This window comes from Ursus maritimus, unplaced genomic scaffold, assembly GCF_017311325.1.
Source record: "Ursus maritimus isolate PB19 unplaced genomic scaffold, ASM1731132v1 scaffold_6, whole genome shotgun sequence".
NCBI lineage: Eukaryota > Metazoa > Chordata > Mammalia > Carnivora > Ursidae > Ursus > Ursus maritimus.
In genome coordinates this window covers 50,028,289-50,044,466 of record NW_024426774.1, presented here as the reverse complement: position 1 = coordinate 50,044,466, position 16,178 = coordinate 50,028,289, and the positions used below count along the sequence as shown (strand labels likewise).

Genomic DNA, 16,178 nt, shown 5'->3' with positions numbered 1-16,178 from the left:
GATTTGACTGGCTAATAGTTTATAATTTCTGCATCTACATTTATAAGAAGTTGGTCTACGTTGTTTTGGGGGGTCCTATCTTTACTACATTTGAGGTTTGGGAGGTTTTCTATTTTATAGTTTCATTGCCTTCTGATGTTTGTTTCTGTTCATCACATTACGTTGGCTGGTTCTTCCAATGTAATGCTGAATAGAATGATAGCAGGCATTGTTGTTTTGCTCCTAAAATTTATTTGACAGAGAAAGAGAGCAGAGCGAGCAATAGAGAACATGAGTGGGCAGGAGGGGCAGAGGGAGAGGGAGAAGCAGACTCCTCACTGAGCAAGGAGCCCGATAAGGGGCTCCATCCCAGGACCCTGATATCATGACCTGAGCTGAAGGCAGATGCTTAGCCGGCTGAGCCACCCAGGCACCCCTGTTTTGCTCCTAATTTTAAAGGGACTGTTTTATATGTTATATCAGAGTATGATGTTTTCTGCAGGGTTTTTGAGGATGCTTTTCGGAATTAAGGAATTTCCCTTTTATTCTGTTTTCAAAGAGTAGTTTTCTTTAATCATGGATATCATGATTCTTTAATCATCAGAGTTTTTGTTTTAATCATGGATAGTTTTTTAAAACTTTTTCTGGAATATTAAGATGATCACAGGTTTCTTTTTTTTATCCTGCAATTCATTAATAAGGTAAATTAATTACATTATCAGATTTCTAATATTAGACTAACCTTGAATTGCTGGAATAATTCCAACTTGGTCTTTTTAATTTTTATTTGTGTGTGTGTTTTGTCTTTATTTTTAGTTTTTTTATTTTATTTCTTTGAGGAAGCACCAGAGTGTTTTCCAAAGTGGCCACACCATTTTGCATTCCCACCAGCAGTGTCTGAGGTGTCCGATTTCTGCACACGCTCAGCCACACTCGTTATCTGTCCTTCAGATTCCAGCCACATTCGTGAGTGGGACGTGGTATCTCATGGCGGTTTTGCTCTGCGTTTCTTTAATGGCGAATGTTGTTGAGCATTTCATGTGCTTATTGGTCCTTTGTAGATCTTCTTCGGAGAAATATCAGTTTAGATCCTCTGCCCGTTTTTTAAATTATGGTATTTGTATTTTTATGGTTGAGGTGTAAGAGCTCTTCGTAGACTCCTGATATTAGGCTGGTTCTTTTCGAATGGATAAGAAGAGATACTACACTCGCTCATAGCCAAAAGAGAAGTGATTGCCTGATTCTTTTTATTCCGGAAAACTGTGAGGATGACTGGTGAATCAATCCCAGCCCCGTGGCTAGGGAAAGACTGCCACTGGTACGAGGGGACACCTGGCAGCTCAGGGGAGCACTGTGCCAGTGTGTTCACCGTTAGTCTGCAGGAGCAGGGACAGCTGTGCTGTCCACGGGACCTTAGCAGCCATAGTAATGATTACATTTTATTGAGCTGTTACAGGTCCTGGGCACCAGCTAATGGCTTCATATAGCTCACTTTCTCCCCATAAAAGCCCTATGAAGTAGGCATTATTATTACCCCCATTTGAAAGACGAGGAAAGTAATGCTCAGAGACATTAATTTCCACAAGGTCACACAGCTTCTAAGCATCAGAGCTTCAATTCTAACCCTGGTCTTCCTGCTCTAAAGTCAGTGCTCCTACCCATCTAGGCGTATGGCCTCCCAAACAGAATCCAGATGTCCCACCTGCAGCCCCTCAAGTTCACTTCTGGTATTGCCTGGTCACAAAAGGGGAGACAGAAGCTGGAGACTGGGTCAAGGAGGGATTGAGGGGGGAACAGGAACTTCACCTCTGGTCTCACTGTTGCTCTGGGCTGCTCTCCCCTCCCGCCAGTTTGCACAGTATGCTGAGATCGTCAACTTCACCCTTCCTGACGGCACTCAGAGAAGCGGACAGGTGCTTGAGGTATCTGGGACCAAGGCAATTGTTCAGGTAAGTGGTGTCAGGGTGATGTTGGCTGGTTGAATAAATGAAGGAACCCACAAAGTTCCTGGCTATCTTAAAGGCTCCAAAGGAAATGTCCTATTTTCCCAAGAGCATCTCGCCCAGAGCCGGGCGCAAAGGGAGCCTAGAATGGAAGGCCCCGTTCTCCCCAGCAAGACCCTTATTAGAGTAACTAACCTATTGTCCTATAGGTGTTTGAAGGAACCTCTGGGATCGATGCCCAGAAGACCACCTGTGAATTCACAGGGGACATCCTACGGACTCCAGTATCAGAAGACATGCTGGGTGAGGATGTGGGGGAGGTGGGGTGGGGAGCTCCTCTGTCCTCCCAGCCCAGCTTCCCTGACCACACACTTAGCACACAGCATTGTCCTTGCCTCTTTGCCTGTCTGCCTCCCCTGTGAGTTCTTTGAGGTCAGAAGTTGTGTCTTCTCTCTCTGACCCCAACCCCAGCTCAGGGCCAGACACACAGATGTTCCGTAAGTGTGGAAGGCGTGCTCAGTCAACTAGGGGCACAGCAGGTAGTCATCTAATTGGGGTTAGGCTGAAACAGAGTGCACATCTCCCAATTTTCTCCCGAGATCTGCCATACCTGGCCCTCTCCTCTTTCCAGCCCTTAAAATCCTCCATTAGAGTCATTTCCCTGGCCAAGGCCTCGCCTGTAAAGATTTCCAGGAGAGGAGGGAAGATCTCCAAGGAGACAGTCACTGTAGCCAGCTCTCTGGGGGTAACCGAGGGCTGAGGGGAGAGGGATGGGTGCTGGGTGAGCAGCAGCAGGGGAGACCCAGGGCTGGCCCTAGCATCCCCCAACAACCTCCCCCACCCTCAGGTCGGGTCTTCAACGGCTCCGGCAAGCCCATCGACAAGGGGCCCGTGGTCATGGCAGAGGACTTCCTGGATATCAATGGTAAGTGACCAGAGAGAGGCTCTGGACAGCTTTCGGGACCCAGCCCCCAGTCACCTTCCCCACCCCCAGCCACCACCTCTGCCACCTTGCCCTGGAAGTTCTCCCCAGACACAGGCCGGGGCAACTGGCCCGGGCTCACCCACAGGCTGCTCAGACTACCAGGCCAGATGGGGAGTGCTATGAGAACTGCAGAGGCCTCCCTGTCCCCAAGTCTGCCACAGAGCCTGAAATACTGCCATCAGCACTTCGTGTCCTGCCATCATCAGGTGCAAAGTTCCATGGGTGCCCCAAGACCCTCACTCTCCCGCCTCTCAGAGCCTGGGGTGGCTTGCAGAAGCAGACACAGCCCCTTCCCGGTGGGAGGCCATCCTGAGTCCCCCAATCCTATCAGTTCTGAGGATGAGACAGAGGCCCACGGGGGTCCGAGGCTGGCCCCAAACCACTCAGCAGGTCAGAGGCAGAGCACAGAATACACGTCCCCTCAGACAGGGGCTCTCCAGGGCACAGCTCCGTTCCTTCGATGCCCGCACGACACCTGCTTAGCCTCGGGGGCCTCAGCCTGAGCTCCCACCTGCCTGCAGCTTCTCATGTGCCAGGCAGCGCTGTCCAGGGAGCACTGGACCGTGGCTGTTTAAATACAAATAATTCCAGTGGAATACACTTTCATTTCAAAACCACATTTCACGTGCTCACTAGACACACGTGACACAGGCTACTGGACCGGGCAGGGTAGTTAGAGCGTGTTTCCATCATCGCAGAAAATTCTGTTCAGTATGCTGCTCTGGAGTCTGGGGCAGGGTTAGGGGAGGGCAGGGATGGACTTGAACCCTTGAGCATGGGTCCATGATCACCCTCTCCCAGGCCAGCCCATCAACCCCCACGACCGCATCTACCCCGAGGAGATGATTCAGACGGGCATCTCGCCCATTGACGTCATGAACAGCATTGCCCGTGGTCAGAAGATCCCCATCTTCTCAGCAGCCGGGCTCCCCCACAATGAGGTGAGGCCTACAGGGTCCTGCAGACATGACCAAGAAGAAGAGACAGGGTGGAGGCCAGGGCAGGTGGGCCAGTGAGGAGGGTCTCCTGAATCAAACAGGCAGGGACCAGCCACGCAGGGGTCATCGTCATCCAGATCGGTAGCTGTCCTCTGACAGCTCACAGACTCAGAGCTGCAGAAGACGACCTCAGTGTCCCCAAGCAGGTCTTCAGGCCTCCACCCTGAGGAAGGCTGTAGGACCTGGGACAGCCCTTTCGTCTTTCTGGCCTTCAATCCCTCCCACCAAAGGCCTTGGCAGGAGGAAGGACTGGAAATTGCTCCATCCATCATCCTCCATGGTGCTCAGTGGGCTGGGCTCTGGGTTCTGGGTCTGACACCCTTCCTTCTAATCCCCCCCCTGCCCCAGATTGCTGCTCAGATCTGCCGCCAGGCTGGCCTGGTGAAGAAGTCCAAGGCTGTGCTGGATTATCATGACGACAATTTTGCCATTGTCTTTGCGGCCATGGGGGTAAGAAAAGCTGGGCAGGTTGGCAAGTTCTGGAAGCTGTGGGCAGGCAGGCTTGTCTCTCTTGGACCCTGGCTCTGCTTGATATGATGAGGAAAGCATAATCCTTCTCCCTGAGAAGCTGTCAGAATCCAGGTCTATCTGGTGGGAGAAGCAAGAGCATGACTGAAGAGGGAGGGGGAGCTCAGTGACCAGGACAGTGTGTCCCTCAACGCATTCCAAAGGACATGGGAGCTATAAGATGATACCAGGGTGGCCTGGAGGAGGGAGACACCAGGGAATTTGGGGAGACAGCTTCAGGGAGGGGATGCCATGGGGCCCTCAGAGGGCCCAAGGAGGGGTTTAGCAGGGAAGCAGCTGGCTAAGTGAGGGGTTGGGATGGCATTGAGCGGAGCTCACCCTAAAGAAATCTGAACTTCTCTTGTGGGCCCAGGGAGAACAAACCCAGGCCCTGCCTTCTCAAGTGTGGGTAACCCCAGGAACTGTTAGCCAGTCAGCCAGGGCCCCTGCCCTTAGGCTGCAGAGACCCCCCTCCAGCCCTCCCTGCTGTGTGTCCAGGTGAACATGGAGACAGCCAGGTTCTTCAAGTCTGACTTCGAGCAGAATGGTACCATGGGGAATGTCTGCCTCTTCCTGAACTTGGCCAACGACCCCACGTGAGCCATCCCCTGGTACCCAGACTGCCTTCAGGCAGCAGTCCCTGTCCCCCTCAACATCCAGAGTACCAGAGCTCAGGAGTATCCCAGAACCACAGCCATGGGCCAGAGTTGGGAAAACAGCCCTTTGTTGTACAGACAGGGAAACTGAGGCTCAGTAAAGGGTAGGGGTAGCCCACAGAGAGACGGAATCGACCACAACCCTGCATGCCACCTATAGCTCCTGTTCTCCCCATAACCTTTGTCCAGCCACTGTCCACAGTCAGGCCTCCTTATTCTTGAGTCACTTCTGAAGTCACCACTAAAGAGATACTTCCTTAAACCGTGTATTACAAACACTGCTGTTACATTAGTTTCGGGAGCACAACATAGTGATTCAGTTTCTCTAGGTTATTGTTACGCTCGCCACAAGTGTAGCTCACATCTGTCACCAAGCAACACTCTTGCAGTACCATCGACCGGATTCCGTCTCCCGTCTCCCATTTTGCCCATCTCCCTGCCCCTTCCCTCCCCTCCCCTCTGGCAACCGGCAGTTTGTTCTCTGTATGTATAGGTCTGATTCTGCTTTTTGTTTGTTTATTCATTTGGAAAAACTGCAATTTTTAAAGTTCAGGAAATGTGAGTTTAAATCTGTGGGTCAGGTGGGTGAAAAAAAATTCTAATACTGTCCTGGGTACTGACGGTGCTCCAAAACGAAGTAACAGAATTCTGGAGGCCAAGATGACATCACGCGAGAAAAGGCCCACAGGCACAGAGCTTGAGACTGAGCGAGCCTGGAGCCAGAGGAAGGGACTCGGGAGAGCTCAGAGTGGAAGGGGGCTGCCAGGCCGGCAGGGCGTGCGTATGGAACGTGCACGCTAGGTGTGCTCTGGAGTAGTGGGAGGAACCTTATGGAAAGAAGCCAGAGAGTGCTCCAGCTGAGCCAGTGGGGGGACGGGAGGCTGGGGAAGAGAGAGCTAAGGCAGGAGCCCCGCCTCAGCCTCGTTCTGATAGGCCAGAGCCCCCTTACCCTGAGGCCCACAGGGACAGGGTGCTGTCGTCCTCATCGATGCTCCTGGCCCTGCCTGGCCCACTCTCACCCAACACCCGGCCTGTTCCAGGCTCCCTACCCCTTCCTCCCTTGGACAGCAGGAGGGAGGAGTGTCAGACCTGGTGAGCTGCCCGCCCGCCAGGAACCACAGCTGACACGGGCTTGGGAGCTGCGGCTCATTCCGCCCACTCCCCTCCTGCTGTGCACAGTTCACTGTCCACTCAGCGCTTGGGGCTGGAGGGAGCACAGGCCTAGGCCTCTGGGCTCCCTCAACGCGGGCTGTCCCTTCAGGATCGAGCGGATCATCACGCCGCGCCTGGCACTGACCACTGCTGAATTTCTCGCCTACCAGTGTGAGAAGCACGTGCTGGTCATACTGACCGACATGAGTTCGTACGCAGAGGCCTTGAGAGAGGTGAGGGGTCATGCCCGCCTCTCCCTGGTCCCTCCACCCCAAAACTTGCCCATCCAAGCGGGCCGCCACTCACTCCATTTCTCAGTCACTGAACCTCCCACTCAGCCCCTTGCCCCCCTTCTTAACCCCAGCGACACTGACATTGCAGGTCTCAGCGGCCAGAGAGGAGGTGCCGGGGCGCCGAGGCTTCCCGGGATACATGTACACAGACCTGGCCACCATCTATGAGCGGGCAGGCCGCGTGGAGGGCCGGGGAGGGTCCATCACTCAGATCCCCATCCTCACCATGCCCAATGACGGTGAGTGTCTTCGCTGCCCACAACCCTCTGCAGCCCCCTGCCCGCCCTTCCCACTGGGGTGCTTAAAGGGTCCACGGTTTTTTGCATAGATGTGCAGTAGCTCTGTTTCTCCATCAAGGGATTCACTGTCTTTTCCTTGCCTCCACATACCCCATCATTCCCACGAGAGGAGTAGAGCCCAGGCGGCCCTGAGTGGGTGGAGACGTGCACCCCGTCTACACTGACACCAGTGCATTTCCTTGCAGATATCACCCACCCAATCCCAGACCTGACAGGCTTCATCACAGAGGGACAGATCTACGTGGACAGACAGCTTCATAACAGACAAGTACTGCCCTCTCCCTACGACTTAGTGCTCTCACCACCACCCCCGGAGACACTGACTAAAAGATGTCCCATCACCTGGTGTGCTTCAGTTCTCTCTGAATTAGGAGGGGCCGGGCCAGGCTAACTCCAAGAAGGAGATGACCCAGGAAGACTGTCTAGTCACAGACACAAGACGGGTCTGGCTAGAATCCAGACCACCTGACTGTGGGAACCTTGAGGAAATCATCTCATCCTTCTGATGCTAGGTTTCCTCATCTATAAAACAGAAATAACAGTATTCATCACTCAGTGGAGTGCATTGTGGATGATAAAATCAGTTGGCATAGAGAGAGTATCCGACAGATAGTAGATACTCAATAAATACTACTTCTCTTTGCTTTCCAGTAATTTGCTCTGGGGACCAAAACAATGGGTAACTGACACAAGTAGATGGTGAATAATGTGCCAACAGGTTAGAAAATATGTCTGTCCCATCCGAGGTTAAAGACAACCCCTGTGACTCTTTCCTCTTTGCTTAGTATGTTCCTTCTTTGCCGCTATTAACTATTAAGCTTCAACCTGGTTTTTGTTCAAATAATCAACAGTTTTAAAATAGTGACTTTCATTACCTAATGTCACATCATGTCCCCCCTCCAACCTCCTGTCTAGGAGCACACATGTAGACACCTGCATACCCAAGCTCTAGAACTTGTGGGCGATAAAGGAGGGCAGGGCATGACCAGCCCACCTCTCTGTGGGAGGAGTGAGGAGCGGTCTCTTGAGAACGCGGGGTGGGGGGGGAGACAAGTAGGGGTAGGAGGGAAAGCTGGACGCTGCCTTCTGCCAATCCCTCCTTCTGCTTCCCCAGATCTATCCCCCCATCAACGTGCTCCCTTCCCTGTCGCGGCTGATGAAGTCTGCCATTGGGGAGGGCATGACGAGAAAGGACCATGGAGACGTCTCCAATCAACTGGTAAGGAGAGAGCCCAGGGACTGCGGGTAACCTAGTTTCAGAAGCTAGAGGTTTGAGGTTTGAACACTACCTGAACCACGAGCTTTTCTCTGGTAAAATCCCTCCCCTTTTGGGGTCCCCACACTCAAATTGGGGGCCACTGGGCTCCTGTGATAGGCCTGCGGTGACCGCTGGACCGTTCCCCCCTTCACCCAGTATGCTTGTTACGCCATCGGGAAGGACGTGCAGGCCATGAAGGCAGTGGTGGGGGAGGAGGCGCTCACTTCGGAGGACCTGCTCTATCTGGAATTCCTGCAGAAGTTCGAGAAGAACTTCATCAACCAGGGTAAGGCGCACTGGGAGCGTTCAGGCAGTGACCCCCTTACCCGGCCACACATATGCGCGCACACTTCTAACACTCCTTCTCCGTCCCTAGGCCCCTACGAGAACCGCTCCGTGTTCGAGTCCTTGGACCTGGGCTGGAAGCTGTTGCGCATCTTCCCCAAGGAGATGCTGAAGCGCATCCCGCAGAGCGTGCTCGATGAGTTCTACTCCCGCGAGGGGGCGCCGCAGGACCCCGCGTCCGACACTGCGCTCTAGCCCCGCCCACAGTCGGACCCCGGAGCTCAGTCCCGGGAGCCCCTGCTCCTACGCCCGTTCTACACACATCTCGGTGTCTGCCAAGGTCCCGCACACCTGAACCAACCGCTTGAGCGCCCACTGTCAGCGACCCGCTGGCTCCGGGCGGGAGGCGGGGGGAGGGGGCTCCCACGCTCCATCCCTCTCTCTGGATTTCCCGCACTGGGAAAGAACAAAAGGTTGTTAGGCCTGTATTAAGCACATGAGAATCACCTAGAGAACTACCAAGGCCCAGACTCCGAACCAGATCAGTTAATCTGAATCTGGAGGCAGAAGTCCTCTGCATTGGTTACTTTTCTCCCCCGGTAGAGCTGGAGTTGCAATCACTAGTATAGAGACGGCAAGATAAGCCAGGTAAAGATACTGAGGGTGAACTTGAAGAGGTCCCGAGACACTCTCCAGCCCCGACATATACATAGGGTTTTGTTGTCATTCTTAGGACCCTGATATTTTAGAGGCAACAGGCCACAGAATCCCCCAACTGCCAGGAAATCCTCAAGTTTTGTCCCTGCAAAGCATTGTCCCTTTATCTTAATTTGAAGCCCGGTGTTAAGGCCCCACCTGGGGCAGATGCCCAGTAGAATTTGCTAGTTTTTAAAGTGCTCAGGAGGGGTGCTGACTCCTGCAGACAGACCACTGGGGTTGGGAGGAGAATGGGCCAACAGAGGAGGTTTCCCTAGGATGAGAGCTGCTGGGTGGAGAATCTGCATTTTTGTCCCTCCCTGTAGGTTACTGTGGTCTTGGGAGACCCTCCCCTCTCCTCAGATTTCTCTGGGAGAAATACCAGGAATGATGGGGCCCAGAGGGGAGAAGGTAGTTAGAAGTAGGTGGTGTGGTCAGGTTTACTTAGAGTTGGACCCCTGGGGCCTCAGTAAACCTCTGATAAGCTTGGGGTCATTCCCCCTGAGAAGGGATGGAATGTGGATGGTCCACGCAACACTGAATCAAGCCACACTGATTGCTTGACTACCATATATTGTAAAAAAAGGCAAACTGAGGAAAACATTGACAAATATATATAAAGGGTTACTTTGTTAATACGTTTCACAAATTCAGTAAGAAACAAAGAACAATGTGAAGAAATAGATGATTCCCAGAAGAGACAAACACTGATAACTAACTTTTGGTAGTCATCAAGGAGACAAATTAGAACATTTCCACTACCAGATTATTAAAAATTGTTTATTTAAAATCACAATATTCAGCGCTAGTGGTGATGGTTCAAGTAGTTCCTCTTTTAATAATAGAAAATTCAGGATAGCTGGCCTGGTCTCGCTGCTCCAATCCCCTCCCTCCTTGTGAAGTAGGTGGGAGTATTCCCAGTTCGCTGAAGCGGAAACTGACAGGCGCAGGTCAAGTAACTCCCCCAGAGTCCCATGACTGATGGGCGGTACTTGCTTCACGGCGGCCACAAGTGTAAATAAATAGAAAACCTTGCCGGTGGGCAGTGTGCAAACACAAAATGTTGATTCCCTTTCACCTAGTAATTCTGCTTCCAGGAAATTCATCCTAAGGAAACGACCGAGATGAATCGTTTTGTTTTCTGCCGCACGTGGGAAATGCGGCACGCCCATTATGATGTTGGGCTACGGTGGCGTCATAATGTACGTTCGGTATATGGCCTGACAGTGGATGCTAGTTCATAAAATGCTAAACGAAAAGAAGTACGAGAAGTGTACGGAGGCTATGTATACACATATCGTAGTAGTCCGTGGTTTCTGTGGGTGGTGGGATTGTGATTCTTAATCTTCTCGGCCTTCGCGCTGTGTTTACGATCAGCACTTACTAATTTTATAATCAAACAAAACCCAGGTGTCTTCTGGTTTGTGTGTGCGGTGGATGCTGTTTCCAGGACGAGTGGGCCAGAGCTCACTGGGAGGCGGGGTTCCCGGCGGCAGGATCTCCTGGAGGCGCCGGGCTGGCCAGTCGAGTCGGGGCGGCGGGTTACTCAGGCCGGGAAGTGGCGCGATCCGCGGAGGGGCCGCCCTAGCCGCAGCGCGAGTTCGAGCGTCCGCCGCGGGCGGGTGGCGCGGCCGGGACACTGCGGGTTCGCGGGCGGGCAGGGCGTGGGGGAGGGGGAGGGGGTAGACCCCCTGCACACGCGTCCCATGCAGCCGGCGGAGAAAGTCTCGTACAAGGTCACATGTTCCGACGCGGCGTCCCAGCAGCCCAGGTGGGCCGGGGAGGAGGTGGCCAGGCTGCGGGGCCTTCCTGGAGGGGCAGGGCCCAGAGCGGGCGGGAGCCCTTGGGCGGCGAGAGGAGCGGGGGAACGGGGCTGGGGTCCGGGCTCGCCTCTGACGGGTGAGTGGAGACGGTGGCGTCCTCGTTGCCCTGCCAACCAGCGAGCCCCTGGCCTGGCCTCCAGAAGTGCTCGGTGCTCAGTGACAGCCCTTACCCTCACGCACACCGCTCCGCAGGGCCGCCAGCCCAGACCCAGACCCGGCTTTCCCGCTCGCCTGCCCACTCCCGACCCTCCATCCCTGCGCCCACGCTAAGCCCGATGATGAGTGGGACCAGAGTGCCATTGGGAGCTACTACGAGTTGTTCGCGGCCGCACTGGGCAACCTGGAATGGTTGCGCTTCTGTCTGAGTCGGGACCGGGACAAAATTCCGGCAGATGACAAGGTAAGGATTTGTAGCTTGGCGGCAAGAAAGGAAGTCCTCTGTACCCACAGAACGTTCCTCACACAGTGGTTCCCTGGCAAAGATCTCCCTGTGGAGCATCCACAGATACTCTTTTAGTCTGTCACCTTCTGCCAGCAGAAACTGCTCTGTAGGTTAGGTTGTGGACCCCGGGGCCCCAGTCCTGCTCAGTCTCCTCCTACCGTCCTCCCGCCCCCACAGGGCTTCACCGCCATCCACTTTGCAGCCCAGAGTGGCAAGCTGCCGTGCCTGCAGCTCTTGGTAGAGGAGTACCAGTTTCCCGTGGACCTGCCCACCAGCAATGGCCAGACACCCCTGCACCTGGTCATCCACGGGGACAACAAGACCATGACCCTCCCCTGCATTCACTATCTACTTAAGCGAGGGGCGGCCCTCAACACGTGAGTCCAGCCTGCGTCCAGAAAGTGTCTTGGAGCGTGGGCAGATAGAAACCCCACTTGCAGGTAGGCAGATCCACGCAGGACAGGCAGAGGGCTCTGGGGTGACAAGGATCGGGTCCCACATAAAGCAGTCGACGAGCCCACATGGTGTAGTAAGATCAGGCTCTGGGAGAGGACAGACCTAGTTCACCTCCCAGCTTTGCCATCTGCTAGCAAACAGCAAGACCTCCGGCAAGTCACTCAACGCTTGGCCTCAGTGCTCTGGTTCCCCAGCTTGCCAGGACACCGGAGTCACCCATGCAGCTTCAGAAATACCTGTGGCTGTGTTCTAATCAGAGGCCGCCATTGGTATGGGGTGCTGCCTGGGCTTTGGAAGGCCTAGAAGATTCCCAGGTGTTAATTTACAGCAAAGTTTGGGAACTATTTCCTGGGTGTCTTCAACTGAAATGTGGGAGGATGACATGAGACTATTGTGGTCACGGAGGAAATGCATGGAAGTGCCCGGACGGCCTATGGGAGACTGCACGCGTTCATATTTACAGAGCCCTGTGTGCTCAGTGCCATGCCTGAGTTGAATACAGCAGTGAAGACACGAACGGACATGGTCCCAGCCCTCGTGAAGCTAATATACTCGTGCAGACAGTGAACTAGCAAACTAAGAAATGAATGCAATGACAGTGTAGTAAGTAGTTACAAAGGAAATAAACAGGGTGTTGAGGTAATGAGTAGAAGGGGTAGGGCAGAGGATCTCTTTTGGAAGGGGAAGTCACCTCTAAGGAAATAACATTTAAATTGCAGCCAGAAAGCTGGGAGCAAGCCAGCCCTGCAAAGAGCCGGGGAAAAGAGTCCCAGGCAGAGGGAACAGCATGTGCAAAGATCACATGTTGGGAAAGAGTGGAGCAAGGTCAGAAGATGGGGGTGAGGAGGAGGCAGGGCCCAGGTCACACAGGCCTTGTGCGCCATGGCCAGGCAGGGGAAGGGGCAGGAGGGCTGGCTGACTTAAGAGCCAATAAGGTTAGTGCCCTCTGAGCTCCAGCCAACCCAGCTATTCTTCCAGCAGATCATATCTGTTGCATAACCATATAATCAGGCTCCCAGCATTCATTTAGTCCAAACCCTCCTTCTACGGTTGAGGAAATTGAAGCTCGGAGAGGAGAGGGGACATTTCAGAGTCACCAGTGCGCTAGGGGCAGAGCAGACCTGGAAGCTGGTTTGCCCACTTCTCTGATGGGCAGATGGTCCTTGTCCTTCCTTTCTGCCCTCTTCCCGGCCCTCTACAGTCAGACAAGCAATGGCTCCACACCCCTCCACCTGGCAGCCTGCAAGGGCTTGCTGAGCTGCGTGAAGGTGCTGGTGCAAAATGGTGCCAATGTCCATGCCCGAGACACCGTGGGCTGCAAGCCCATCGACTACTGCAAAATATGGAACCACCGCGACTGTGCCCGGTGAGGGTGTGAGAACCACCCACAGCCCACCACCCCTGCCCACTCCCCCAGCCCTTTCTCTGGGGCCCTAAGGCTGAGCCTTTCCCAGGAGGGTCTGGGCTGGCAGATAAATCTGCAGAGACCCCAGCCCAGGCTATTATTCCCAGGGCTTTTCACAGGGCCTCCCCTCTTTGGATTTAGCAGGGCTCTTCCTTGCCCTGAGGCCTTGAATCCTCAGCCGGGGGTGGTGATCTGACTACAGACACTTTCCTCTCTCACCTCAAAGGATAGTGGTTAGCCAGAGGGGCGTTGGGCAGTGCAGAACAGCGTCTCTGGTGGCTCCCCTCCTCCTCACCCAGGCCCTCAGCAGCAGCCAGTCTTCCCAGCCCAGGGTGAAGCTCGGTCACTGGGGGATGACATACCCCCACCTTGGCCATCAGGTTCTTGAAGGATGCCATGTGGAAACGGGACAAGAAGGACTTTGCTCGTGAGATGGGGAAACTGAAGAGGCTCAAGGACCAGTTGGCCTTCATGGAACAGGACTACCTGACTGAGTATCAAGTAAGGGGGAGGGCGGGCAGGGGCATCGGGCAGCCACTGCTATCCAAGCAGGTGAGCACAGGAGACCATGACTCAAACGCAGTTATTAAGAGTGGCTGGTGGCAGTCCCATCCAGAAAAAGCCTCCCTCTCCCTATCCTCTGAAATTCCACCCTTAAAAGCCACTCCCCTAGGTCAAAAGTCTTATTTTGTGTTAGTCTTAAAAAAAAAAAAAAATTCACCCTTTCCAACAGACACTGAGCACTTCCTCTCTGCTAGGCACCTGCTAGACCCTGAGGCTCCAAAGACAAATGAGATGTGGTCCCCTCGCTCAAGGAGCTTAGGGTCTAGAATGGGAGGTAGGTTATATGCCCATAGAGGAGGAAGGGTCCAGGAGGGTGCCGGATAGATGCCGCTTAGGAGGATCTTTAAAGATTGGCAGCAGTTGGCCGTATGAAGAAGGGAAAGGCTGACCAGGCAGAAGGAACAGACAGCCCTGTGGAGAGGCACAGAGGTACAGGAGAGCGTGGTGTACGCTGAGAAGTACACAGTCCGTACAGCTAGGGGAACAGATGTGAGTTGGAGACTGACAAGCTAGAGATCTGGAAGGGGCTCAGATCTGTTGATGGACCTTGGCTGGGGAAGAATGGGTGAGTCGCTAAAGGATTTTAAGCAGGTATAATGATATAGGATGCAAGAGCCAGAAAACCCAGAGAGAAGATTCTGGGAATCCTAAGTGGATCCAGAAGTGGGGAGGGCTTCAGGGCTGGCAAAATCCAGTACTCCAGCTTGGTTCCAGCTGCATTTCTCTCCAGTTTTCTCAGCCCCACCCTCTTCTGCTGTGTCACCCAGTCCTCATAGTCCCATGTGTCCAGAGGAGGCAAAGCTCATCCATTCCTGTGGCTCTACACTTTCCCAGAAGCCCCTTCCAGATCTCCCCTTATCTCTTATTGGCCTCAATTGGATCCTATGTCCATTCTTGTTCCAATCCCTAGAGCTAAAGGAAAGCTACGTGCTGACTGACCTGGGTCTGGGGCGAGGCTGATGGAATTATTATGATTGGCTTAGCCTAATCGGAGCCTACCTCCCGAGCTGGGTCAATCTCCATACCACCTGATGGCTTAGCAACAGTCTGGGGAATGAGACACTGAAACAAGGGGGTGGACAAGGGGCAGTTCTGTGACAAGCTGAAGGTTCAATTCCAGTGGAGGCAAAAACAGAGAGGTAGACTGAGTCATGACCACCCAGCCCAGAGAGCCAGCCAACTACATCCCCTAACATACAAGGCTCACCACTTGCAGAAGCCTATCCAGACTGGCTCCCCCCAGTTCCAACCTTCCAAACATTTCTTCTTTCTTCTTCTCAAACCAGAGATTCTCTCAGGGTAGGACACATCTCCACCAGCAGATGGGGGACTTCTTTGGAGGTGGACGCATGTCTCCCCCAGGAGACTTGAGGTTTTCCCTAGGGCAGGGACTAGAGACCTCACTTGGGGCAGAGGCCGTATCAGGTTAGAAGTCCCCTGTATGGGAGAGGTTCTGCCTGCCCCATGAGCCCAAGGGCTCCCTTCGGGCAAGTTATCTCCCTGTCAGACCAAGGGCTCCCATAAGGCAGGAGTTTCTCTCATCAGACTTAGGCCTCCTGTGGTGGGACTGTATCTGGCCAATGACACCTGAGGTTTCCAAGGGCTACAGCCACAAGGCCCCTGCTACAGGAGCGGGGCAGAGGGGCAGCCCTCCATGACTCTCTTGCACCCTCTGATGTTGCAGAAAGAGCACCAAATTCTGAGAGAAGCTGATTTCAAGAAGTGGCTCCATTGCAAGCAGCTGCTCCGGGGCCAAACCCTGATCTGCAAGGCCAAGCAAGTGCCTTGTGCCGCACCTCAGGCGATCCCCGTCTCCAAGACCTCCAAGCACCAGAGGCCTTGGAAGAGCTTCTACCCCTCCCCAGAGGCACGCCTGAGGCAGACATCAGGGCCCAAGCTGCAGCCCTTGGGGACACCCACACCCATCTACACCCACCCCATGGTCAGACGGCCCAAGTCGTGGAATGTTAGCAATAACCCTGCCAGATTGCCAACCACCCAGATCGGCTACCCACAGGGCATCCGCCTGGGTGTGCATCCAGACCCCAGCCCAGAGCAAGACTTCCGCGGCTTCCTGGAGGTGAGGTCTGACAGGCACGGCGGTGCGCAGCTGTGCACGGTGGCCGGCCACCGGGTGGCGCCTGTGCCCCAGCTGCCTTTCGAGGTGATAGTCCGAGAGCTGCACCCTTCAGTGTGGCCACCCAGGATGAAAGTGCCCCAGGGCTTCTGCCCTGTCAGCATGAGGAATGTGCCCCAGAAGCGGCACTTGGGTGACGACAACTTCTGGACCGACACTCTGGCCATGAACCTCCGTGAGACATTTGATGAAGCCTTCCTGGCAGCTGTGCGAGCCCATCAAGGGCTCCCCACTCTGCCCTCCCCCAAAAGCCCCCCATAAACTTTATTTTGGTAGGCTCTCAACCTGAGGCAGCCCGAT

General features: G+C 54.1%; 2 protein-coding genes across 2 annotated transcripts in view; both read left to right on the top strand.

Moving 5' to 3' along the window:
• ATP6V1B1 (ATPase H+ transporting V1 subunit B1) overlaps positions 1-8,610 on the top strand; it is a 21,847-nt gene extending 13,237 nt beyond the window's left edge. Inside the window, exons 3-14 of the mRNA XM_040623331.1 lie at positions 1,830-1,928; positions 2,132-2,225; positions 2,770-2,847; positions 3,709-3,848; positions 4,254-4,355; positions 4,911-5,008; positions 6,330-6,453; positions 6,602-6,752; positions 6,998-7,080; positions 7,927-8,031; positions 8,227-8,356; positions 8,447-8,610. Of these exons, the coding sequence (XP_040479265.1) occupies positions 1,830-1,928; positions 2,132-2,225; positions 2,770-2,847; positions 3,709-3,848; positions 4,254-4,355; positions 4,911-5,008; positions 6,330-6,453; positions 6,602-6,752; positions 6,998-7,080; positions 7,927-8,031; positions 8,227-8,356; positions 8,447-8,610 (1,368 nt within the window). The remainder of the gene's footprint in view (positions 1-1,829; positions 1,929-2,131; positions 2,226-2,769; positions 2,848-3,708; positions 3,849-4,253; positions 4,356-4,910; positions 5,009-6,329; positions 6,454-6,601; positions 6,753-6,997; positions 7,081-7,926; positions 8,032-8,226; positions 8,357-8,446) is intronic.
• ANKRD53 (ankyrin repeat domain 53) lies at positions 8,607-16,178 on the top strand. The gene is made up of 6 exons (XM_008700483.2): positions 8,607-10,822; positions 11,067-11,274; positions 11,494-11,693; positions 12,974-13,138; positions 13,558-13,678; positions 15,426-16,178. Exons 1-6 carry the CDS (start codon positions 10,758-10,760, stop codon positions 16,137-16,139), a joined length of 1,473 nt encoding a protein of 490 aa, XP_008698705.1. The 5' UTR covers positions 8,607-10,757; the 3' UTR covers positions 16,140-16,178.